This window comes from Falco naumanni, chromosome 13 (assembly GCF_017639655.2).
Source record: "Falco naumanni isolate bFalNau1 chromosome 13, bFalNau1.pat, whole genome shotgun sequence".
Lineage (NCBI taxonomy): Eukaryota > Metazoa > Chordata > Aves > Falconiformes > Falconidae > Falco > Falco naumanni.
In genome coordinates this window covers 21,145,715-21,170,573 of record NC_054066.1, presented here as the reverse complement: position 1 = coordinate 21,170,573, position 24,859 = coordinate 21,145,715, and the positions used below count along the sequence as shown (strand labels likewise).

General features: G+C 38.4%; 1 protein-coding gene across 1 annotated transcript; it reads right to left on the bottom strand.

The window, feature by feature from the left end:
* Nucleotides 1-205: 205 nt before the first annotated feature.
* Nucleotides 206-23,887, bottom strand: CCDC39 (coiled-coil domain containing 39). The gene is made up of 20 exons (XM_040612707.1): nucleotides 23,753-23,887; nucleotides 23,206-23,325; nucleotides 20,993-21,139; nucleotides 19,850-20,008; nucleotides 18,782-18,874; nucleotides 18,568-18,696; nucleotides 17,203-17,394; nucleotides 15,427-15,530; nucleotides 14,956-15,088; nucleotides 11,673-11,867; nucleotides 10,810-10,974; nucleotides 9,386-9,523; nucleotides 7,845-8,053; nucleotides 6,477-6,600; nucleotides 5,052-5,211; nucleotides 3,867-3,973; nucleotides 2,454-2,594; nucleotides 2,117-2,293; nucleotides 1,787-1,875; nucleotides 206-1,159 (listed from the first exon to the last, which is right to left on the bottom strand). The coding sequence occupies exons 1-20, from the start codon at nucleotides 23,861-23,863 to the stop codon at nucleotides 994-996; spliced, it is 2,859 nt and encodes a 952-aa protein (XP_040468641.1). The 5' UTR covers nucleotides 23,864-23,887; the 3' UTR covers nucleotides 206-993.
* Between the last annotated feature and the right edge of the window lie 972 nt (nucleotides 23,888-24,859).

Below are 24,859 nucleotides of genomic sequence, written 5' to 3'. Positions count from 1 at the left end.
TCTGTCTTGATTTTTGTTAATGCTGCTGTTTTGTACTGGTGCGCTTGTTATATATGCTGCTTAAGTGAACGGAACCCTCCGGTATCTGTGAAGGCAAGTATATTACATACTTGAAATGCGTCAAATATCTTCTCTAATGTAAGGGAAAAAAGTTTAAAAACAAAAAAACAAAAAACAAAACCCACACAAAACAAACCAACTGAAGTAGAAGAAGAGTTTTAAAAGTGTTTATTCTCTAGGTAAGTTCAAGTGTGGGCCTTTTTGGAGGCCTGCTTTTCTGCTGTTTTCTGTTTGCTTTACAAGTAGCTTTAAGGCAGTGGTTGTGTTGCTGTGGAAAAAGTTACGCACTTCTTACAATGCGATTGCCAAAGATGTTGGCAGAACATGTGAAGGAGCTAATAGCCGGCAGACTACACAATACCAGTTGTACTTCAGCTGCAAGATTTCCAAGTAATTCAGTAGGTACAGGTCAGGTGCAAAAAAAGGTGCTCTGTAATTTTGAATAGAAAAAGCACTGTTTTACTGACTTAAATCATATGCTCTTATATGACCTGAGATGACTATTTGATTAATAGTCGAGGTTGATCTTGAAATTAAGTATGCGTTTTTGTTTCCTGGGCTGCTGCAATGTAATCTAAAACTTACTTTGACAGTGAAGATACCAATTTATGAAAACTAATGGCTCTAACAACTCTCGTTTTCATTATAAGAAAAGCGAATTAATGGCTTCTGAAGCGTTTTGCAGATCTTTAGTTCTCCAACAGCAAAATGAGAAAATAAGTTAAAGGTTAATTTATTTTCTCTAGAACTTAAACCAGATGTTTTATGTAATAATGTATTGCGTACTGTAGAAGAAAGTTAAAACCTACATTAAGTTCTGATAGAAATTAATGCTAAGATTGCCAATATACCTTGATAAAGAAGTTAAGGCTTCTTAATTGATTAATCTGTAACTTAACTAGTGTGAAGCCTTTACTATGGCCTTCAAAAAAATTACTTAAGTCTTTTTTTTGTGTTTACAATGCTGGAGGTGCTAGCTCTGCTGGGTGGCTCTGAACCGCCAGCAGCCGCTTCTGCAGCGGTGTTGATGGGCAAGCTCAGATCTATGACTGTGAGCGACGGCCTGTGACCGGACCCTGAATTTGTGCTCCTGGAGGATCTGAAAGACAAAAAATTGACCCATGAGTATACAGGGAACTCTGTACCTAAAATACAAGTTGCTAACGGTGGCATACAGTATAAACACTGCTGCTCAGTGGCTCTCTAGGTAAGATCCCCTGCAAAGATTGTTGTAGACATTGCCATTAATTGCTTAAGTAACCTGTGGGAATGTTAATCACAACTGACTCGGCATGCCATATGCACTATTAGTTGAACAGGGGAAGAAAGTATCAGTAAAAGCATACATGTCCGTCTTCCCATTTTAATTAGGAAAGGGAGCTCACACTACAAAATACAAAATGTGGCTGGAGCTCAAACTTGTGCTTCTATATAATGTGAAACCACCTCTTAATTAGAGCATGGTTAGCAAAAATCCATGTAATAATTCTATAATTACTGTTTTATAACTGATGGACGCTGAAGTAAACTGTGTGCTAGAAAAATTAGTAAACTTAAAGTGGGGCAGTATAAGGAGAAAGTTTTATAGTGTTCAGGAAGTAGAGACAAGATTGAGAAGGCCTTTAGGAGTCAGGAATTCTGTCATTTAGGGACTAATTTTACTGGTTCAAACTTTAACTGTAAAAAGCAAAAAAAAGCCCCCCAAAACCCCATTTCTTGCACATACCTCGTAGAAGCTAGTGAGCTTTGTGTAGATGGTGATCGAGATCTTTGACTACCACCAGCAGAAGTAATTGTAGGAAGCTCTAAACTAGACTAGAAAATTTAGGAAAAAAAAAAAAAAAGTTGACCTAACGGTTGTATAATAGGACTGGATATATCAGGAGAGTTTATAATCCTTTGCATTAGGAGACATGTTGAAAGCAGATGAATGCTTTTTTCTGTCTTACAGTAGATAGAATTTATGGTTGAATTTAGGAGTTGCCCTTGAAAGATGCTCATCAGTAGACTAGAGCTACTGATCAAGATTTTGGTGGCAGTTAACTGGAAAGCTCACCTGGTGAAAGTACATTTGAAAGGGTGTAGTTAAATCAGGATTTGCTTCTAGAACATCAGCTAACAATTTGTCGATGGTTCTATTGAAGCTTTTCAATTCACGAAGATCAATGTCTCCTTCCTGTGTTTCTGTGTTAGTTTTCTTCAGAGACTGAATTTCTCTGGATAGTCTGGAACACTTTTAACACAAATATTTTTAAAGCATTGCTATTATGAAAATGCAACATACTTTCAGAAAGCTGCTAAGCTTTAAATTCTGTGGGTTTTAATTGTGCTATTGTTTATAAACATACTACTGTCTATGAAGTTATTAAGTTGTCATTAATTAATATACAAACCTGTTTTATTACCCTTTCTAGTTTTGGCTTTTGTTCTTCTGTGTCTTTGTTCAGCTGCAAAATAAGAGCTGCTTTTTCCTTCTTTTGCTCTTGGAAGAGGGCCCCCTTCTTCAGTAATAAATCAAAATCTTTTTCCATGCTCTGCAAATTCATTTGAACAGTAGTTTTAGTTTATAAAGCAGTTCTGTTATCCTATCTTGTATTATTTGGTGGAAGGGCCTGTTATTGCTACTACTTGTTTCTAAGTGTAGCTCAAGCAATTAGTACTAATTACAACTCAAAACTTTCTGCCTGTCTGTTTAGTGTATGAATACCTGGATAAAGAGACCACCAGGTAGTTTAGATATCCTTAAAAAAACTACTTTAAAGGTACTGTGAATTAAGTTCTAAGTAGGTATTTTCAGATGTGCCTACAAAGGATTGACTTGGCACAGTACCAACTTCCCAGTGCAAGCTATCCTAAGAAAAACAACATTGTTTCCTGTGGTAAGAGATGGAAACCTTTAAGTGGAATTAATAAAATCAGCTCTCTAAGAGTGGCTTTTCTTAAAAAATAAATTAAAAGGCAGGAAAGGGTATGCGTTAACACCTCATTATAGCCTAGGACTTATTCCCTGATGAAGATGTGTGTCTCATTTCAGAGATGCTATTTCTTAAGGTATATGTCTGTGGTGGCAGAATAAGCAATAGGAATGTTTGTTGACCTGTAGCCAGTCACTTGGGGCTTAAGAGTCATCATGTGGAATATAACAGGGTGCCTTTGATTTCTTCTGCCTAAAATGTCACACATCAGCTGTTATTCCTAAGGGCCAGGTGGGCCCTTTGATAACAAGGGGAACCAAGAGTAAGTCCTTGAGGAGGAGCCTGAACCCAAGTTATCCTTTACGTGCATTTAGTGCTCAGCCTGCTAAGTTGGGTCAGCTGGCTCTCTTGAGCTAAATTAATACTGTTTAAACTGAAGTATCCTGAATGCTAATAAAACAGAATATGTTGCCCTAGAAAAATCCTGGGACATGGATGCCAGAGGACACAAGGAGTGTGAATTTTAATCTCTGCGGTACGAGGCAGGATGATACAATAGTGGTGTATGTGCACAGAAATACAACTGCTTTCTTGGCTGCCAAAATAGAGCATCTCTCAGCATGCGTCTGGGATTTTGAAACTTCTAGCTGTATGTGTCTAAAAAGCCAGAAGCCTCACTGTGATTTAGAGGAAATGCAAATAAGCACTCAATTTCTGAAAAGAGAGGTACAGCATTCTAAAAAATTGTGTCTGTTCACACAAAGCATTAGATATAAAAAACAGGCAAAAATTTGTCCGAGAATTTCCTATTCTTTCAGTAGGATGGCTTGGATGGATGAAGCTATGTGCTGCAGCCTTGTCTGTTTGGTCAAACTTCTGCTTGTATTTTACCTCAAGATTTTCCTGAAGTTCCTTGATCTGTCTTCGTTTGTATCTGTATTTTTCATCAGCAGCCTTTTTCTCCTCCTCTAGTTTCAACTTTTCCTCATATTCCTCATCTGTGATCCCAAACAATGAGGCAGCATTATTGCTGGACAAGCAGTGTATACAGCTCAATTTTTCACTTCAAAGTAAGTTACTTTAAAGTGCATTACTATGTTAGTGTTGGCAGTATTACAGAGACCTCAAGGTTTAAGGTTTTTTTGAATACTGTACTACTCTTTCCAAATCACTGTGGAAAACTGGCTTCATGAGAATGATTTAAGAGCTGTTGTTTCCAGAGCCAGCAGAGGGCACAAAAGTTTAATAATCAAATATTTTCTAGACGTTTATGTCATTTCTTATGGTGATACTTTTTATACACTCAGCAAAGTTCCCCTGATGGCAAGCAAGCTCATGAGGTCTAAGTGGCAACAGAAACAACAGATGAAGATACTTTCCAGAATTCTGAGGAATTTCCAATATACAAAAACTTGCAGTTATATAGTGTGTATTCTAAAATCTGCTGACACTACGCTACAGTAGTGCAGTTTGTTGTACTCTTACTCATCGTTTTCCCAGGTGACAGGTTACTACTTTTTTTTCCCCCCCACTTCCATGTGAAAATTGGAGATAATGATGGCGTAGCTAAGGGATCCACCTTCAGCACTACAGTACACGTACCCAGGCTGCCGGTATCATTGCTCTGGGTATAGTTTTGTGCCCCAGCTGGCTCAGTCTACTGCAAGAAGGTCAGCAGTGGCATGGCTTGTCCTTCTTCTGAAATCTGAATTAATAACACTGATGCATCGCTCCAGAGAAGGTAGTGCTTTTTGTACTGTGCAGTTCTATCCCAGTAATGGCTTTTCTCCCCCCAGTAATAATCTATTATGCTTTGCCTCTTCTGAGTGTTCCTACTTAGGACTGTTCACAAAATTTATATAATATACTCTTAGAGACTGTCACATAAGTTGAATATACACCCTACTGCATTTTCTTCTGTGCTTATTCTGATGAACTAATCACAGCAGCATGTGAATCACCTATGCTTTTTGCTGCTATTGGTTTAGTCTCTGTACGATTCATTCTTTTGTGCCAGGTATATAGTTGGGAAATTCCATGAGTTACACAGCAAAGAGCAATTTCTATTTTACATACTTGTCTCAGTGACTTCCCTGAAGGAGTTCCGGTAATTGCTGTTGCAGTTATTGAGTACACACAAAGTGTTTTCCAGAGCTACAATTTCTTTTTCAGCTTTGCAGATCTTTGCATTTAAATCATCGCCTTCACGCTGTAGTGCTTCCTTTTCCTGTGCAGCCTGAAAATAAAACTGATACTGGTGACTGCACGCATACTGAAAATACTAGGACAATTGTACAGGGAAAAAAATACCTGCAATATATAAGGGTTAAAATCCTAGGCAGAATATGGGGCTTATCTGTGTTGTCAGGCCTGAACTGAGATCTGAGTTACGAGGTAGCTGGAAGGAGTAATTTGCAGTATTGGAAGTTCTTTGAGGTATTTCATCCATGTGCATTTTGTTGTAGGTGTCTGCCTGTCCATCCAAGCTCACAAAGCCCTGATTAGCAGTATCCACACTGTGTACAAAGCAGCCTCCATGCTTCGCACTGCTGATGGGAACTGTAGCACACGCTTCACATCAGTTTCCTTTACCCACAGAATCCAGCTAAGAGTTGAGATTGTATGTTGTATAAAAAGCATTGAAAAAACGTCAAGTCATCCAGTTTGTCTGGGAATTACTCACTTGAAAGTCTTCATTTATCTGATCAGGGAGATTTAATAAACACAGCCAGCTGGTGAAGGGAAGCAGTTTCTATGGCCCTTCAGAACATCTGATACAGTGAAAAATCTGTGTAGTTGTAGAGGGTACACACCCCCAGTGACCACTGGGGTTTCACCCAGGGTCACTGCTGTGCTTGATCTCACAGTAGCACAAATACCATCATTAAGAAATTTAACACTTAAGAATCAGAAAAAGGTGGACTTCACAGCCAAGATCACAGCTAGAAGCATTTTGCTTTAAGAGGAACTCTGAGAATTTGAGGAGATCAAAAATAATAGATTGTTGTTCCAGAATCAGGGTATTGCATTATGAATAAAGACTGATTTCATTTTTTTTCCAGTGAAAAGCTGAAGTATGCATAGGTGATAAACCTGACATTCTTCAAGGTATAAACACTATATGGTAAAATAAATACTTAAAAATAACTCTGAAATGTAGAAGAATTTAAGATCATGTGAGACTGTGATAAACTACTTTTCAGTTTTTAGTGGATTACCACATACGTGACCAGTACTACTTATGCCTTTATAAAAATTAACAAGCACTGAAGTGAAAATTTTCAAACTGCTCAAGATTAAGGCTCCACTGACAGTAGGAGTGACCATGGAGATTCATGTGAAATTGCTGTATCGTTTTAATAACCAACAGCGTCAGATAGGTAAAACAACCAGACTGAAAGTGAGCAGTAGGCAAGGAGGTTGTCTTATTTACTTGAATAGAGCCCAGCGAAATCTGTATCTTAAATGCTTGAATTATAATAAATTATGTTAATAAAATACCTTAATTGCATAGTAGGTATGAGTTTTCTCCTCTTCTCCTTCAGGTGGCATCATGACAACAGTAAGAATTTCATACCTGCATCTCAGTTTATCAATTTTATTTAGGCGATCTTGAAATTCAGCACTGATTGATTTGGGGAAAAAATAAGTGGGGTGAGAGAGTGTTTCTGTGGGCAATTCTTGCTATAGCAACTTTACTGGTGTTATTCCAGCAGCCTGCCCGTGTACCAGGAGGCAGGCAGGGCAGCAGTTGTGCAGCTGCTGGTTTTTTGTTGCTTTCTACGTTCTCCCAGCCACAGTCATCTGTTTCTCTGGTTACCTACGCTTCTCTTGTAGTTCTGAACTGAGTCAAATTTATTTTCATATTCCAGATCTCTGCATCCTGGGAGGCTGTGCCACAGTCCTTCCCAAAAATGTTTAAAGGTTTGGCATTTAAATCCTACAGCTGCACAAGCTGCCCCCTGCTGCTATTATCTGAATATTGCCACTATAAATGAGCATAAGCAACAGTAGGCAACAACCCCAAATCAAATTACATGGAAGTATCAATTAGCTGTGTAATTATCAAAGGAAAAAAGCCACACAGTCTGTACTCTGGGTGTGCAGTTAAGCTTGAGTCACACTAAATCACTCTAATTTCCTATTGTGTGGGGTGTGGTTAGCAGAGTGGTGAATAAAAAGCCTGCCAGATTTCAGCAGTTCAGCTGCTGAAGGGTGACTTTTGGCTGGATACAGATACGGGGATTTCAAAGCTAAAACTGTCCCAGATAACTTTTCCCTTCTTTCATCAGTGCAAAGTATGTCATAATGCAGTTGCTTTAGAAGACAATACATATATAACTCAGAAGATTTAATTTTTTTTTATAGGACACATAAGGGAGAGCTCATTTGTTAAAGGCAAAGAAAACCCTAAACAGACAGACTTACTGTACCAGTCAAAGAAATTACAGTTTTATCAAGCAGCTGGGAATAAACTCTTTAAAAGCATCTTCTGTTTCACGTACTTTCTTATACCTCCAGACATATGATTGCACATTTCCCGATTATTTTTTAAAAAGGCAGGGTCACACACGTGTCATTTACTTTAAGAAAATGTCTGCAGCTGAGTTTTCCTCTCAGTACTGCAGAGGATCCTCCCTAATGGAATAAAGTGTAATCTCATGTTCACCAAGTACTTAAAGCTGTAGGCTGGACTTCAGAGAAGGGATCTCTTGCTAGCCTCAATTGTCCCAGTACGTAACTTTGAGCAAGATTTTTTTCATCTTCAATTTCTCTAATTGGTGAAATGGTGTTAAATGCTTCAGTTTTTCAGTCCCTATATAAAATGTACTCAATAAAAGTTACAAGTTTAATTTATATAATAGTTACCGTATACGTTGCCGTTCCTGATCCACGAGTCTTATCTGGGAATCCAGCATTGCCTTATGAATCTTAATTTCCTCAGTTCTTTCTGCTATGGCTTTCTTTAACTCCAATTTTTGTTTTTCCAGTGTTAAAACTTTCTCTGTTCTATTACACAGAGCATCTTGAAGACGGTTCAGTTCTAGTTTTAAGAGATTATCTTCAACCATCATCTCCTAAAAAATGCCAAAAAAGTCTCAAAATAAGAAAGCATCAGGTTTTGTTAAGACTATTTGTAACAGTTATTTTTTTATAAAGCATCTGTTATTTTATCTTTCATATATGTACAACTGTAAGACTCATTTTGCTCTGCATTTAGAAGCATTCTCACTTTCTCATTTGCTAAACAGTTTACATGGGGAGTGCAATAGAGGTAGACTCTGTCCTACATAGTTTTATACAAATTCATCAGACTTTCTAATTCAGACCAAGTTATGGGTGGGTAAGACTTCCATCTACAACTTCCTTTCAGTTTAGGTGGCTTCAAAGAAATTAAGCAGACCTTAGAAGGAAATTTCTGAAGCTGTTAATATCTCACTTGAACATTAGGACAGTCTCGGAATTTGTTTGATTCGGTAGGTCTACAAGTAGTGGTGTTATATAAGCAAATTTTTATCTACCAAAGCTTATGAAAAGCAGCAAGAACTTCATTAGCATGCAAACACTTTGAATCATTTTTTGAAAAATCTCTTACGGATCCCAAACTCTGTATCATTTTTTCTCTGAGTTCTTTTATGCCATCAGCTTCTTTCTTTTGTCTCTTTAAATTTCATCCCCAAAGAAAAATTCCAGTTTAGAGAAAGAGAGAGTTTTCATTGAGGAGCGAGTGCACCAGTTAAGTCAATAGCAAAATTCTTTCCCCTGCTGCTTAGCCCCCTGTATTGTTCTGCTACCTTAGTGCCTCCTTTAGGGAGGCTAAAACTTATTGCAGGAAAAAATATTCAGCAATTAGAGCATAGGGACCAGGGAGGGGGTGGGTGGGTCTGTTTATCAAAACATGAGGGAAGGACTTCTATTTTATTTCAAATTTCTTAAATTGGAATATCAATAGATCCAAACCATCTGCTGGGGGAAAAATTTCACAATTTAATAACAAAACTGTGCCAAACTTATTAGCTGGCATCACACATCAAGAATACAGTGTTAATGAAAGATGTCCTTGAACAGTAAACACATTTCCTATTTTAAAGGCAGGGAAAATATCCACCTGACCAGGTGGATATTGTGGTATAAGTAATGTGTGATTAAACTCATAACCCAAACAAACTTCATGCTTTATACCGGGGAGAAAAAACACTGTGCCTAGTAAGGTAACAGTGATGAAAATAATTGCAAAGTTTGGAAAGCAAGGTATAGTCAAGAAACTACAGAGAGGGTTCTTATGGATATAGTGATATATAGCACTGTGGGAGGCAGACAGCAGCCTTCAGATTAAGTCATGAGTTCATGTTTTAGAAAAAACAAACAAACGTGTCCTGTGTTACTAATGTTATGAAATAATACTGTACCTGCTTAATGGCTTTAGCTTTTTTTAGTTCCTGATCTGATCTCTCATTAAAAAGATTTAGTTCATTTATCTTGATCATCACATCACTTGTTTCTTCTCCTGTCTTATCCATTGCTCTCTTGATGAAATGGACATCACTCTGTTTTCAAATAAGTTAATTTATTTCAGTGAATGTAAGTTGCAAGAAAAGCTACCAGTTCATTTTAAATGAGATATTTTTAAGTCCTGGACCACAGGAACCACCATCATCTTGTGTCCATATACTGCTCTGCAAACAGTGCCTAGAGTGCTGTTGCAATATTAAAGTCATTGCTTGTTTTATTTGGAGCGTAGAAACTGTTATTTATACAGTATAGATCTTGCAGCCATTAAGGCAATTCTGATACAATCATGTATTTTGGTCTAGATGAAAAAAAAAAAAATCCTGGCATGTCTGACCATGACTTTTATGTCTAGAATTCATCTTCATAAACCCACCTGTCTTTGATAACACTCCAGAGTATGAATAAATTCGTGGAGGTGTGTTTCAATGTTTGTCAATTATATTTGCTGCTCAAATTGTCTATCTCCTCAAAACTGAAGTGTGGGCACCGGTTGCCCGACCTTAATCTTGTTATTGCATGGAACTGCAGTTAAATGGCTCTTCTATGTGCAGGTTTTTCCCCTCACTAAATAGGTCAATTTTTTTCTTAACTATCACTTTGAGAAACCACTTGGGTATGTTTCATTAAAAACCTGACTTTTGTCTCTGTATGGTTTCTCTTTGAAAAGAGGTTTATAAATGTGCTAAAATGTAGCTGATCAATAAACACACATTTTTTATGAAAAGAAATTATAAATTGGCTACAGAGTAACTGACTGGTTCATAGCTACAGAAAAGGTAAGGGTATTTTTTGAGAATTGATGAGGGTCACTGGATAGTGGAAAACCAGAGAACAAGCATGCATATGCAAAACTTGCACACATGAATAAAGACCAAAAAAATAGTATTCCTGAACCACATATCAGGATTGGGGTCAACTAACTCAAATGCTGTTACTTTGTACAATTTTAAATACAACTGTACTTTTTTTATGAAAAATAAAAAGTAAGTAGCAGCATCACAGAATAATATTCTCCTATATCTACATGGTCCTAACAATAAACTCAGATGTTTCCAAGCAGTCAGTCACACCTTGACATGAAAGCTAAGCTTGCCTTTCCAACGTTTCAGTGCTTGTCTTCATGCTAAGGTGTCTCAGTTGTGCAGTAATGACCTATTTTTCTGGAAGGTAGAGGGAGCATACAAAGTTTTCCACACAGTTTACACAAAATTCATTTATCTGTTAATCTAAAACCAAGGTATTAATTTATAAGACCCAATCTACTAAATTCACGGAAGTTTCCTGATGTTACACGGTCAACCTGATGTTCTAAGGAAGCTACCTGAAGTTTCTTGTGCTGTGCATTTAAAACATTGTACACGTTTTTCTTTTCTTCTAAGGTTTTCTTAAGTTCAGCAACTTTGGCTTCCAAAACTTGTTTTTCATCTTCATTAACCTCCCCTTCTAACCGTGACAGCCGTCTCTGAACTTGCTGAATATAAAAATCCTGTTAAAATAATTTTTGAGAGAATTCATAGTCTGAGATAAGCAATTACAGCCTTCCTATAAAGCTAAAACACTGGATATAAACTTGGATCTAAATGTTGGCTTTAGGACAGTCACCCAATTAAGCTATTGTTTTTATAATAATTTATGGCTTATAGACCTCATTAGCAGAATATTCTTAGTTGACTGATGCACAGTGATGGTTCAGGAGTAATCTTCCAGAACAGTAACAAAGCATACTCGGCACAGTCTGCTGTAGGGAGGCTTACAGTGGAGTTGCCATCTTGCTGTTACCAGAAAATGCTTATATAAAAGCAAATTTTCAAAGTGGTGCATAGGAAATAGACACAAAATCCAATTAGTAAATAACAGGATTTTGGCATGTACCTCTTGTATTGCTTTAAAAATTCACCCTGAGGTGTCTGTGGTTCAGAGGGATCAAAGTAAAGAACTGATTGGAGATTAGTGGGAAAAGCAGCAGATCCAAAAAACAATGAAATACACAAGTGCATGATGTAGGTGATACTACAGAAAGTCTCCATTTTATCCATACATGTAGAGACAGGAATAAATGCAGACTTCAAATCATACTGCACAGCACTTCCAAAATGGGAAGATGTAGACAAACATTACAGAACTCAAGCTATTTATTCTTGTTAGACCCAAGAAACAATGATGGTATGAATGTTAACATTTTACCTGATTATATATCAATTCTTGTTGTTTTAATGCATCTGCATCAAGTCTGTGCAGCCGACTTTTAAGATTTTTAAGTGATGTTCGACTTCCCTCAATTTCTGCTAGAACACACTTCTCCTTATCCTTCTGCACCTTTAACTCTTGAGTCTTCTTGGAAAGTAGTTCTTTTAACTGGTTCATTTCTTTTTCTTTTTCCTGGTGACAAATTAATAATTAGAAGTAAGTAATCACATCAGAAGTAATTTCTGAGGAATTACTTGCCTTTATTAAGCATATATAGGAAGATTAAAAAAATTCAATATTATATCCATTAATATGAACATGGAATTTCTTAAGTCTTCAGAATGGTTGGCAGGAAAAGTCTTTGATTTAAAATTATTTATTTTTTCAAAAAAAAATTGGATCCTACCCCACTATTACATGACCTTTTTTCCCCATTATAGGAATACTACTGGTTTTAGCCTTTCAGAAAACTAAAATCCTGCCATTCTTTCCAAAAGACCCCTCCTTATTGCTTCCAGTATATGTGACTATTTGGAGAAATACATGCCATTTACACCTACGTCAGTGCAGGAAATTAGGTTTTAGTAGGGTTTGCTACAGTAAGACAATGCTGAACATTTCAGGTAACCTGAAATGTACTGAAAACAAACAAAATTGAAATTATTTTCTTTCTATAACCCTAACAACGAAGACAATGTCAGTCTTTCCCTCCTTCCACCCACCCCCCCAAATATCAAAGACCTTCTAAAGTTCAGGCTGTGCAGCATACTAGCTTCCTGTAAGGTACATCTCTAAAAACAGTGATGTGGCATCACAATGCTGTTCCAAAAGACTCATTTATGTTTAGCTCAAGCCTGGTACAGAGTTTGAAGATGCACGTTTAAATTAATATAGCAAAACACCTTAGAATTCACATTTCTGCACTGATCAAAAATGTGCTTATTCTTGATTTTATAGGTATACATGGTGAACTTCGCTTGCGAACCATCTTGCTGGTTTTAACAATGGTGAAAGGTAAGTCAGCTCCCTCTCTAAGAGTTTGTAATCACAATCTACCAAACAGATTTTTTTTTCTTGTATTTGAACTTGCTGTAAGTCAAATTCCAAATCCAAAACTCAGGAAGTAAAAAAGCAGGTGTAAGTTTAATATTAAATTGTTTATGGCCTGTAGCATTTCACACTGATGTCAGTGGGCTTTAGATCATGCCTGAACACAGGAATTTAATTTCAGAAGTAAACTGTTCTTATGCATGTGCCCAATTCTGAGCTCTTTCTGAAGCTAATGACAATGATGAATTTGTCTACTAAAACTGGATCACAATTTGACCTTCATTTCATAGTCTTTCTTGCGTATCTAAATTCATTTATTTAATAGAAATTGTTTCTCTCCCTTTAAGTGAGGTCGTTAATAGAGATAAGATATTCAGTAAGCTTCACTGTGCTGCACTGCTTTGCCACAGATTGGAGAGAAGTATCTCAGAACTAAAGCACAAAATGGTGACACTTCATCCACATTGTTCCTTAAATATCCTTTCACAGTAAATTAATAGATGCAGCAAATAGCCATGTGTGTCTAATGGTGATGGAAAGCATGTTTCTGACTAATACATCACAGACATTGTTCAAGAACAGTTCATTCTAGTTAAAATATTACCCTGAAGCTGTGGAGCTGCCAGGCTCAATGTCATCTTAGGTTATCCGCCACAGATGCAAGTAAAGAAACCCTGCTAATGGTTTGGCCACCCTGGTAACAGTCTTAAGGGGAAGCAAATAAGGCTTTTACTTCCATAAATCGTTATATGATTACAACTTGTTTTCAGATTATCTGAAAAACCAAAACAGTGAGTAAGGCCTGTAATTCAAGAAACTCTCTGTAAAGAAAGACATCCCCTCTCTAGTTTCTCTAAGTATATTTAAGATGTACAGCTAATGCCTGTGGGGTTACTAAATTTGAAAAATAACAGTCTGCTGCAAGGGATTATTTCACATACATGCCACAGGAAACAAAATAGGGGGAAAAAAAAGGTATACAGTGCTATGCACAGACACAGCTTTGTTGTCATGCGTCAGAACACCTGCTGACATGTTAATTTAAAGTGGTCATTTTACTGTGAAGAAGGTTTCAGCATATCCAATACTTGAATTGTCCAGCAAAATGTAAAAATAAAAAAATTGTATCAAGTTCAGTCAGAAGTTAAGCAGTAGAATATTTTTAAGAGAATTAGTAGCAAAATAACAAAACAGTAGAAACATTTTCTGAGATGTGGGAAAGTTCAAATCATTGCATTACAACATTGCATTTATTCAAAAGCCCTTTGCAGTTAGTCACGTGAATAATTAATTAGGATATATTTATTCCTATACTTAATTTGCAATGTAAGAAAGAAGTGGGTTTTGAATTTTTTTTAATAAAAAGTATTATTAGACATGTTAAAAAGCAGACACCATATTACAGCTTATGCTTGTCAATTTCCGTATCAAAATTTTTTACTCATCATGAAAATGAAATCTGAAGTGAGCCAGTAATTCTTTAAATGTCCACAAGTTAGATGTATCAGAGTATCACGTAGTAGAATTAAAATAATGAAGAGGAGACTAGGCCAGCCAAATTGGATTAAAAGATTTCAAAATCTTTTTAAACGTCAGTTTGCCAAAATTATAGTTCTTCACACGTTTCTAACTTTCAGTGGTGTTTTACTAAAGCCAAGAATTGTCAGTGGTAATGCTACTGAAAAGTCATTCTGACAAGATGAAAAGGAAGTTCAAGGACCCTTGTTCCTCAGTAGTCCATAAAATAGAATGTTTAGAGGCAAATTCCCCAAAGGGCTAAGCAAAAATACAAGATTTTGAAATTTTTCAGTATTGTTACAAAGCAGAAGCAAAACATTAATGTGTCTTTATAACAAAATTTGCCCAAATTTTATTTCAGTCAAGCCGAGAAGTTGTAAGTAGCTTTTAGGTGATGTTAGAGATAAATGCCTGTTCAGTACACTGGCAGAGTCAGAATTCTGGTTTTATATCTGATCTGTGCAACGCCAGTGCCAGTATCTTATATTAATATATGGGGACATCATCTTCTGAATTACTAGGACCACTTATTTTCCTCCAGTTTCCCCAGCACAGATACCAGCTTATCTATATGCACATTACTTCATCATTTGATGAAATACCTACATATTATATTAATACTTAAACATTTATGGATTAAAATGAGTGTCCTAGATAGATGTTGCAAATTCAAATGAAACCTCATTTGCAGAAACCATGAAAAACATCTCACCTTGACAATTTTTTCTTCTTCCTTGAGTATTTCTTCCATCTTCAAAGCTTTGTCTTCTGAACTGAGTGTCTCCTCAGTCACAAGCTTCAGCTTATTGGAAAGACTTGCATTTTTTCCATTAAGAAAGCTTAACCTAAACAAAATTACACAATTTAACAAGTTAAATGTACATTGCATATACAACACTGCCAAAAATAAGCAGCATACCTTACTGAGCAGTTGCCTAATAAAGCAAGCTAAACTTGAACCTATGATAACCAAGGCCCTAACTGATCTTTTCATGCCCTTCAAAAACAAGGATTACCAGGAGTATTTCCTAAATTCCCTGGTGCCAGAAACTGTGCAGAGCATAAAGTAACCAGAAAGTTGGAGGCTTTAATCATGAACATTATTTAAGGTTCTTTGCTACCTCAAGGATTTGATTACACTATTAACCCTTACAAATGGTACTTTTGAAGGTCTGTTTCTTACCTGGCTTGTTTTTTCTGTATTTCTTTCTTCAGATTGGTTACTTGTGTTCTCAAAGACTCTAGATCAGAAGCAGTTCTGTCCACAGTGGATTTCAAAGCATCCAGCTAATAAATTACAAAATGGAGCAATTGGGTTCTTTATTTACTTTGGTACATGTCAGGATATTTTACATTGTAAGGGAGCTATTTATTGGAAAGTATTCTGTTTCTTTTTAACAGTGTTTTCCAAATAAGAAGTGCTGCCAATTCTGAGGTGCTGTAAATCAGCACAGCTAGTAAACTCAATAGATTAATTTACTTAATCTGAATACTAGGACAAAATACTTAAGAATACAGAATGAATTACAAAGGTGCTGTGGGCTGCGATTCTTGTCCAGCAGCAGCTGCCTAAGTGGAACCACGGTTTTATAGAGCACGGCTGACTGATGAGGGTCTTTGTAAACATGGGATACCCTTATATAGCTAATAAATATTTCCAATTCAAACTTTGTTGGGTACATAAAATTATTTTGATTAAGATAAGGGTACACTGTGACAAAAATAGACAATTAATTTGGTAAAAAAATACATGACAGCATACACTTATTAAACAGGATAGGGATACTTTGCAATCGGTAGGTAGCTCATTAGTCTTCACAGTATCACTTAACAATGGATGTGTAATTGTCTTCACTTTCACAGATGAAGAAACCTGATCAAGGGTGTATGTAGCTGGTTTCTCTCTGTACCAGAATGAGGAACCAGGAGGTCAGGCATCTGTTGAACTGTAAGTCTGTTTCTTTCCCTGTTTCTCACTTGCATGCCACAGATGTTCTAACACCTAATAATTGGATACTGTTCTCATTATCACATTATGTAGTTTTAATTGTAAAAAACTTCAAGCAAGAATCTCACATCTTAGAGATGAAAACCTACCAATCCTGTGAACCCTCAAGTTTGTGTGAATTATAGGGTAATCTAATAGCCTACACCTTGTTTGAGCTACCTACAGTTTAATTAGGGTATCAGTTTGAAGCACCTGCTACAGAAAAGGTATCCAAAGTTAACGCAACAGCAGGTGCATTGTGTTTTTTTAAAATCACAAAGCTTGCTGAGTAGCCCAGTGTTACCATTTTCTTGTTAACAGAAAAATGTACTGAGATGATACGAGTGTATCCCTTCTCAACAGAGCCGTGAGATTTGAATACCTCTTAGAAATACTTACACAGACATTTTAGTAATTAAGCAGTGCAGCTCATTCCTAGCTTTAAGTGCAGATTAACTACAAGTAACAGAGTAAGTACAAACAGCAGCAAGCATGGCTTGTTCACAGGGCAGCCCTATCCTGCTGCCTCTTGATTAGAAAGCCATATGAAAGTGAGTTGGGTTTTTTTATTTTCAAGAATTTTAGCCTGACTACAAGGGCCATCAACACTCACTTCTGGGAGCACAGGATAGAAACTGTTTGGAATCCCAAAGAGCTTTCTCTCATCTTTATACGATACTGAGTCCATGTATGCTGAAGGCAAGACATGCCTCCTTCTGAAGCATCTAACAGTGTTACACCATTTAAGAGAAAATTCATCCATTTTATACCAACACAACAGAGAATACAAGCTAATCTCTTCAGCAGTATCAATGACAGAATTAAGCTGAGGGTTCAGATCCAAATTATCATGAGTACACTGGGAAAAGCAGACATTTTGTTGAATTAAAGCCAGAGAAAAGCAAATGCTATTCCTGTATTTCCTCCATCTATTCAAAAGTTATACTTTCAGAACGGTTTGGTCATCCTTACCTGATCCTGCAGCTGAACCCTGTAAGTATCCTGAGTTTGAGACTCATTTTGGAGGCTGGTAGCTTCCCGTTCAGCAGAAGAAATTTTCTTCTCATATTCCACATTGTTAAGAGTTTCATTTACCAAAAAGGAATTCTTCTCTTTCAGCACAATTTCTTTCTTTCTGATCTCCTGTTTTATCTCTGTTATTAGCTATCACGATGAAAACATTTCAGATGGCTTGCACTAGTTAAGATGTGTTAAATTAATAGAGTACAACCAGAAGACAAATTGCTATTAAGACTACTGCTTGCATTAGACAGCCCATATATCACATCATCCTTACATCCTTAAATTACTTCATTCTGGTCATATATCACAAAAACAAATACTACAATTGTTTGGATTGGCAACTTCCAAAATATTCCAGTAACTTCTAAAAAAGATAACACTATGAACTTAGGTGAAATAAAAATATTTTTTGATTGATTGAATAAAGAAGAAAAACAAGCTATGTGAACAAAACTTCAGATAGACTTGACACAGAGGAAATGTAAGAGGAAAATTACCAATAGTAGTGATGCTTACTTTAGCTGACAGATTTACAGCTATTCCATGAAAATTGTTTATTTTGAAGGGTTAAGTAAAAGATAGCTACTGGGAAAATTACAGTGTAGTTCTAGTGTAAAAGAACAAAACAAAACTGTTTACAAAAGCATCAGTGGGACTATTCTATGGACTACTATATATGGGAGATTGGCCAGTGCTGGGGTATTTTTGTTATTGCTTTTTTATATCTGTTTGTTGTTTGTGCTTTGCAGGAACCTTCTGACCTGAAATACTATGAAATCCAAAATACTTCAGCTAAATTAGACCCTTATATTTTGTGTTTGGTAGTATTTCTTCTGGCTTGTCATTCTTCTATTGTTACTTTATTTTTTTAGTGTTATATCTTAAGCCTGTTTAAACCATGTTTCTGCTCAGGGTATATGTAATACCCGTATGGGCAACTTAAAGCTGATATTCTTTCAGCAGGAAAATATCATACTAGCAGAGCTAAGGATTTAGGTAGAGCCTTCTTGTACATGCAGTTATGCTTTCCCCCACCTTCAAAAAAGCCATTGTTACTTTGGAATCCACATTTATAAAATTTTTCTTTACACTGATCCTTCAAGCTTTTTCTGGTGCATCTGTTCTATTGCCCTGCAGCACTTTCAGTAATACCTGAACTTGGAAACACCTTAATAAAACAGAGGTAAATACAAAGAGAACACTGAACATTAAAAGACCCAATCATTCTACATGTGAATGGCAAAATCCTTATGAATATCATAGACACAAAAGTAGGCTGATATACTGATATGGATCAGTTAACAGCAGTGTTACCAAAGCACAGTGATCAATCTGTTGATCCCTTTTTTGCATCTGTTGTACTGCATTCTCCCACTGCCTTATGACTTCTTGCCTTTCTTGATGTACTCTGCGAAAATCTTCAACTGTCTTGTCAAGCTCTATCTGTTCAAAAGAAAGCACCCTCATGATTTCTGATATTAAAAATTCCACATGTAACAGGGTATCTTCAAGAACCTTAAGCACAAACCTGTGCTGTCATGGTTTCTGTAAGCTCATTATCAAGAGCTCTGCGCTTGTGATTTGCTTGCACGGTCAACTTTTCTACTTGAAGGGTTAACGCCTAAAATGAAAGGATATGAATATAAAATGTATTTGAAAACAAATCTATAATGTCTTATAAATTCTTAAAGCTGTGCTACATTTAGGGGTGGAATTATTGAGGCATCAATTTTATTGTGTTTTAGAGAACAAAAAACTGAGAATCTTAGCTTCCCAAATATTTGGTCATACAAGAAGCCATAACCTCTTGTCAGCCCTTGGGACTGGATTGCAGCAAAGCCAAAGTAACCCTCCACTGTGTATAAATGTGGATGTGGTTTCCTCAGCATCAGATATTTCACTTTACTCTTCCCACTATGCTGTGTGACTTGCTAATGTAACTGATATCAGTGAGACTGTGCAAGCTAAAGTTTTTGGGTTAAGTATTTAATGAGTAAAAATCAAATTTCTCCTCCTTGTATTTAAAGGCTCAAAAGAATATTAACCAGGGTTACTTATCTCTAAATTAACAATATACTTGAGAACTAACCCTTACAAAGTCTGAACTTGTGACTGGAGTCTCTATTTATACCATCTTCCGTTATTCCAGACAGCTTTACTGCAGTAACTGTACTTTTTTCTCAGTAATATTAACAAATTCAGTTCTAATGGGAAAGTCCACACTATTTGTCCATATTTGGCATGCATTTTTGAACAAAGTCCTCTCAATTCAGTAGCAGTTTTCTAGACTTGATTATCTATTTGTGCACTTTCTCAGAAAAATTAAAACTTCAATTTTACCCAGATGACCAAATTAATGTCTTCACTTATGCCTTTCGCTTTTTGTAAAACCTGTTGTCTCTGATATATATCTGATCTCTCTCTCTTTATAAAGAACCTCATATAGAATAGCACTGTTGTGCTAAGCGGAAACCAGCATAAAAGCACTGTTGTACATCTTGTCTCAGTCTTAACCTGATTTGACAACATAACAGGTCTTCAAATGCTAAAATGGTTTTCTGTTTTGTCTCGGAAAATTGCTGTCATTTCTACTTACTCCCAGTTTCCCTTCATCTTGTTGTGCATACTTCTGTATTGTGATAACATCATTATCTTTACGATTTGATTCCTTTATCCAACTGTCCAGAACATCCTCATGACAGTTCATCTGTTCTTTTAAATTTTCCAACTTCTTGGTGGTTTTATTTATAGTATTCTAATAAAATTAGATATAAAGAGTTAATATTAAAGTGTTCAATATTTTTGAATAGTAATCAAAACAACCAGTTCAAGCTATTTTCACACATACTGTTGTCAACAGAATTGCTAGTTTCCTTTTTTATTAGTTGTGTGTTACACTTGAGGAACACCAATAGATGTCCTGTTCTTAAAGAAGAAAGACAGTTATCACAAACTTAAAAAGCAAATAATACTAAACAGAAAAGTCAACTTCTGGTTATTCCACATAATAAACTGATCTGAAACATCATAGGTTAAAATCTGTCTCTCTTACATTGAGGCTCAGTTCTTAGATCCTTATCCTGCATATCAATTTACAGATGGCCCTACGTGACAAGGGACTTCCTGACACAAACATGAGAGAATCCAGACCCAGCTGAATAGCAAGGATATCTTCATCCTGCTACCCATTCTGAGAAACTGGAGTTTACAGACCTAACAAGAAGAAAAAGAGCAAATAAATTAAGAAGTAAACATAATTTAAATTCTTCATAGAAAGAAAAAGAGATAGTTCCATTAATCAGGAAAAAAACTCTAATTAGATAGCAATAGATTTTTTTTTTTTTTAACGTAAAGCAAATTTTTGATCTTGAACTCATGCCCCAAGTATATTTTATGTGGAGAAGAAGATTTGCTACCAACAATTTAATTTTTAAACCATAAAGAAAATACCTGCAAGAATTAACAAAATGGTGATATGGATGTATCTGGCATTAAGAACAGAAGTCTTTCAATATCTAGTTAATATTTGCTAAAGTCTTGTCCAATCTATGCAAGGAGATCCTCGGTGTCATACTACTTGCCTACACATGGAAAAGCACATCCAGATCATCTATTATAGTTTAGAAGTCTTAATTATAATCAGTTATTCTTGACTTATATTTCTGTAAGCACAAGCGAGCACAAGTCATAAAATCTAATTGCAATATGGGTGTTGTCTTACAAAAATTGTAAACCTTACTTCTTGACTGTTTTTCTTCTCTCTTAAGGAAACTATCTCATCTTCCAGTTGTTTAATCTCACTTTTGAGGCGTTCGCATTGTCTCTCGGCAAGGACTTTAAAGTGCTGTTCAGTTTCACTTTCATTCTCTCGAGCTTTGTAAAGAGACTAGAGAATAATACATACAGTTCAGCATTTTACAATAAACAATAGGCATATATCATTAAAAAATCCCTCTTCTTACATACAACCAAATCCCAAGAGAATGGTATGATATCATCATGTAAATATGGGAATTTTCAGAGCAAATTTATCATTTGGATTTTAGTATCTCAAACATATGTATTCTAGTATTTGTATAGGCACACACATTGCATTGTATCAGATATCCATAGATCAACTGTTCGTAGTCCTAAAAACTGAATTGAAGGATTTTTCACCCAAAATTCAGAATCTTAATCTTTCAACATCAAAACCTTAGTCTCTTGATAAACAGCAAATTTACAGCAGGTTCAGGAGGCACAGCAAAAGAAATAATTTTATTGTTTTGTGCTGAGACAGACCACCACCAGGCTGGCCTATAGCAATATCTCTGTACTGTCTAATTGTTCTGACAAAAGTGATTTAAAAGTGGGGGTTTCCCCTTGTATAATAAGAAATCTATTACTAGAAGCTTCGCTTAAATCATAAAATCATAGAATATTTTGGGTTGGAAGGGACATTTAATGGTCATGTAGTCCAGCCACGCTGCAAACAAGCAGGGACAACTTCCACTAGACCAGGCTGCTCAGAGCCCCCCCCATCCAGCCTGACCTTGAGTTTCCAGGGATGGGGCATCTACCACCTCTCTGGGCAACCTGTTCCAGTGTTCCACCAGCCTCATAGCAAAAAATGTCTTTCTTATATCTAGTCTAAATCTACCGTCTTTCAGTTTAAAACCATCACCCCTTGTCCTATCACTACATCCTACTAAAAAGTTTGTCCGCATCTTTCCTATAAACCCCTTTAGGACTGGAAGGCTGATGCTCTAAGGTGTCCCCGGAGCCTTCCCTTCTCCAGGCTGAACAACCCCAACTCTCAGCCTGTCTTCCCAGGAGAGGTGCTCCAGCCCCCAATCATCTTTGTGGCCTCCTCTGGGCTCGCTCCAACAGGTCCATGTCCTTGTTATGTTGCGGGCCCCAGAGCTGAATGCAGTGCTCCAGGTGGGTCTCACAAGAGCAGAGCAGAGGGGGAGAGTCACCTCCCTTGGCCTGCTCGACATGCTTCTTTTGATGCAGCCCAGGAAAAAGTTGGCTTTCTGGGCTGCGAGTGCACATTGCCAGGTCACGTCCAGTTTTTCATCTGCCAGTATCCCCATGTCCTCTTCTGCAGGGCTGCTCTCAATCCCTTCATCCCCCAGCCTGTACTGATACCGGGGGTTGCCCTGATCCAGGTGCAGGACCTTATACATGGCCTCATGAGGTTCACATGGGCTCCCGTCTCAAGCTTGTCCAGGTCCCTCTGGATGGCATCCCATCCTGCAGGCGTGTCAGCTGTGCCACTCAGCGTGGTGTCATCAGGGCACACTCAAACCTACGGCATTGATGAAGCTATTAAACTGTACTGGTGCCAGTACAGATGCCTGAGAGACACCACTTGTAACAGATTAAAAGTTTAACACTTGAATCTAGCACCAAAAATATTTAAAGTTGTTCTGCTGCAGGGAAGTTTCTTCAGACTTTTTGACCTAGGATATTTTACATGAAACGTATGCAGCTTTGACTCAGGACTCTTCAGAAATCTAAAGGACCCATTATGGCCAACTAGAGTGTAAGCAAAGACTTACAGCCTTAACCTTTCCACTTCATTTTGCATGTCCATGAATTAACTCTTCACTCACATTTCAGAACTAACTCTTGACCATTAAAAAGGCTATACATCTGGTTTTCTCTTTACACTGGTTAATGTTCCCTGACCAATTTTTTTCTTATCATCTACAGAAGTCCCCATTCGTAAGGGATTCAAAAATGCATCCTTCTTGGCCTTCTTGTAGGTACAGTCATTGGATCTCGGAGGGTCTTTTTAATAATATCGCCGGTACACAGTGTAACTTGGGTTTCCTGTGAAAATCCTAGAATAAAAGCCTGACAAATCTCTAACACAGCTGGCGAAATGTATAGCGATACCAACCGCAGAAAGACGCTCAGGTGACAAGTCTGTCTGGTCAAATGGATCTGCTAGAGGCAGCAATTTACCTGGGTGAAGCTTAATTCTTGTCTTAGGTTTTTGGAATGAGACGCCATCGCTTTTGTGCGCTCTTCAAAGTCAGCCAACTCATTTTGCAGGTCTGCCTTTTCCTTTTGCACCTTCTGCAGCTATTTAAAAGTTAAAACGGCCAAGAGACTATTTTTAGTCAAGTGCTTATCACCTGCAACTCCTTAAAAACAGAGCCATTGCAATTACTGGTCGCAAAATACAAGAAGCGTGCGCCACGTTCCGTGACAGACTGAGACGCGGGCGGGCGGCGCGCTGCTGAGGGGGCCCTGCCCGCCCGCTGAGGGGCGAGGGCTGCCCGCGCCCCCCGCCCCCGCCCGGCTGCCAGGCCAGGGCCTCGCTGCCTCCTTCCCCCCGCGGAACCCGGGCGGCCCTCCCCGCTCCCCCCCGGCGGAGGAAGCTGCGGCCGCCCCGCGCCCTGAGGCGGGCGGGGAGGGGAAGGGCAGCGCGCCGGGGCCCCCTCAGAGCCGGGGGCACGGCCCGCGGGGTCCGGGTCCTCGTCCTCCCCGGCCGCAGCCCCGCGCTCACTTCGTCCTCCAGCGCCTTGTTCTCCGCGTTGGCCACGGGGACGGCGTAGCCACCGTCCCAGCGGAGCTCGGACAGCACCGAGGCGGCGGGGCGGCGGCCGGCGCTGCCCATGGCTGCTGGCGGCGGCAGGCAAAGGGCAACCGCGGCCGGCGTCGCCGGGCGCTTGGCAACGGGCGGGAAGTGGCGGGGGCGGGAGGCGGCCGCTGCTCCGCCCCGGGACCGGCCCTTCCCGCCCGGCGGCGGCTCTGCCGTGCGGCCCGGGGCGCTGCCCTGGGGAGCGGCCGGTCTGTGCCAGCAGCAGCTCCTCAGCAGCGGCTGGCGGGGTTACCGAGCCGCCTGCAGCCGTCAGGCGTGCGGCCGGGCAGCTCCTTAGGGGCACCGGGCAGTCACGGCACCGGGCTGGTCACAGCTGCCGCAGCTCGGGGATCAGGGCCGCTCACCTGTTGCTGGTAACACCCAGCAGCAGATTTCTCGGAGGGTACGTGGTACGTGCCCTGCTTCTGAACGGGCCTCTGGCCTTTTCTTCCCAGTGACTAACAGGTGGATTTCCTGAGCCAGACTGCATTTGGGTGGCCGTAAATACTAATGGTATATCGTTCGTGAGTTTTACTGTTACCTTTTTGAAATCTTCTGTACTTCTGGGTTACAAATTCTCCTGTACCACTAAGTTCTATCATTCATAGATGGAGAAAGACATGCCAGGTTGGGCAAGAAGTATAACCTTGCTGCAGAAACCCTCTGCTGGTGACTGTCTGGCTGAAACATCTGAAAAGGCATTAAAGGAGTTATCAAAACATAACTTAAAAGCATCTGTTGCTTAACAGAGCAATGAAACAGCAATAAGCACTGAGGAATGGTTGGGGTATGGTTTGGAGAAGCAAGGAGTTTGCTGTGAGGTTTGTTATAAAATGTGGGCCTGTGGCATGGTAGCAACACTGACCATAGCAGGAGATGTTGGTCTTGCTAGATACCTGCATATTTTCAGAGAATTAAAAATAGCTGAAGAACAGTGAAATTCAGACCTGATGAGGATGCACCAAAACGGCATCTTGCAGTGTTGTGCAGATTATTGCTGGTCTGTCATTGTTGGTCGCTTCTGTGAAAAGT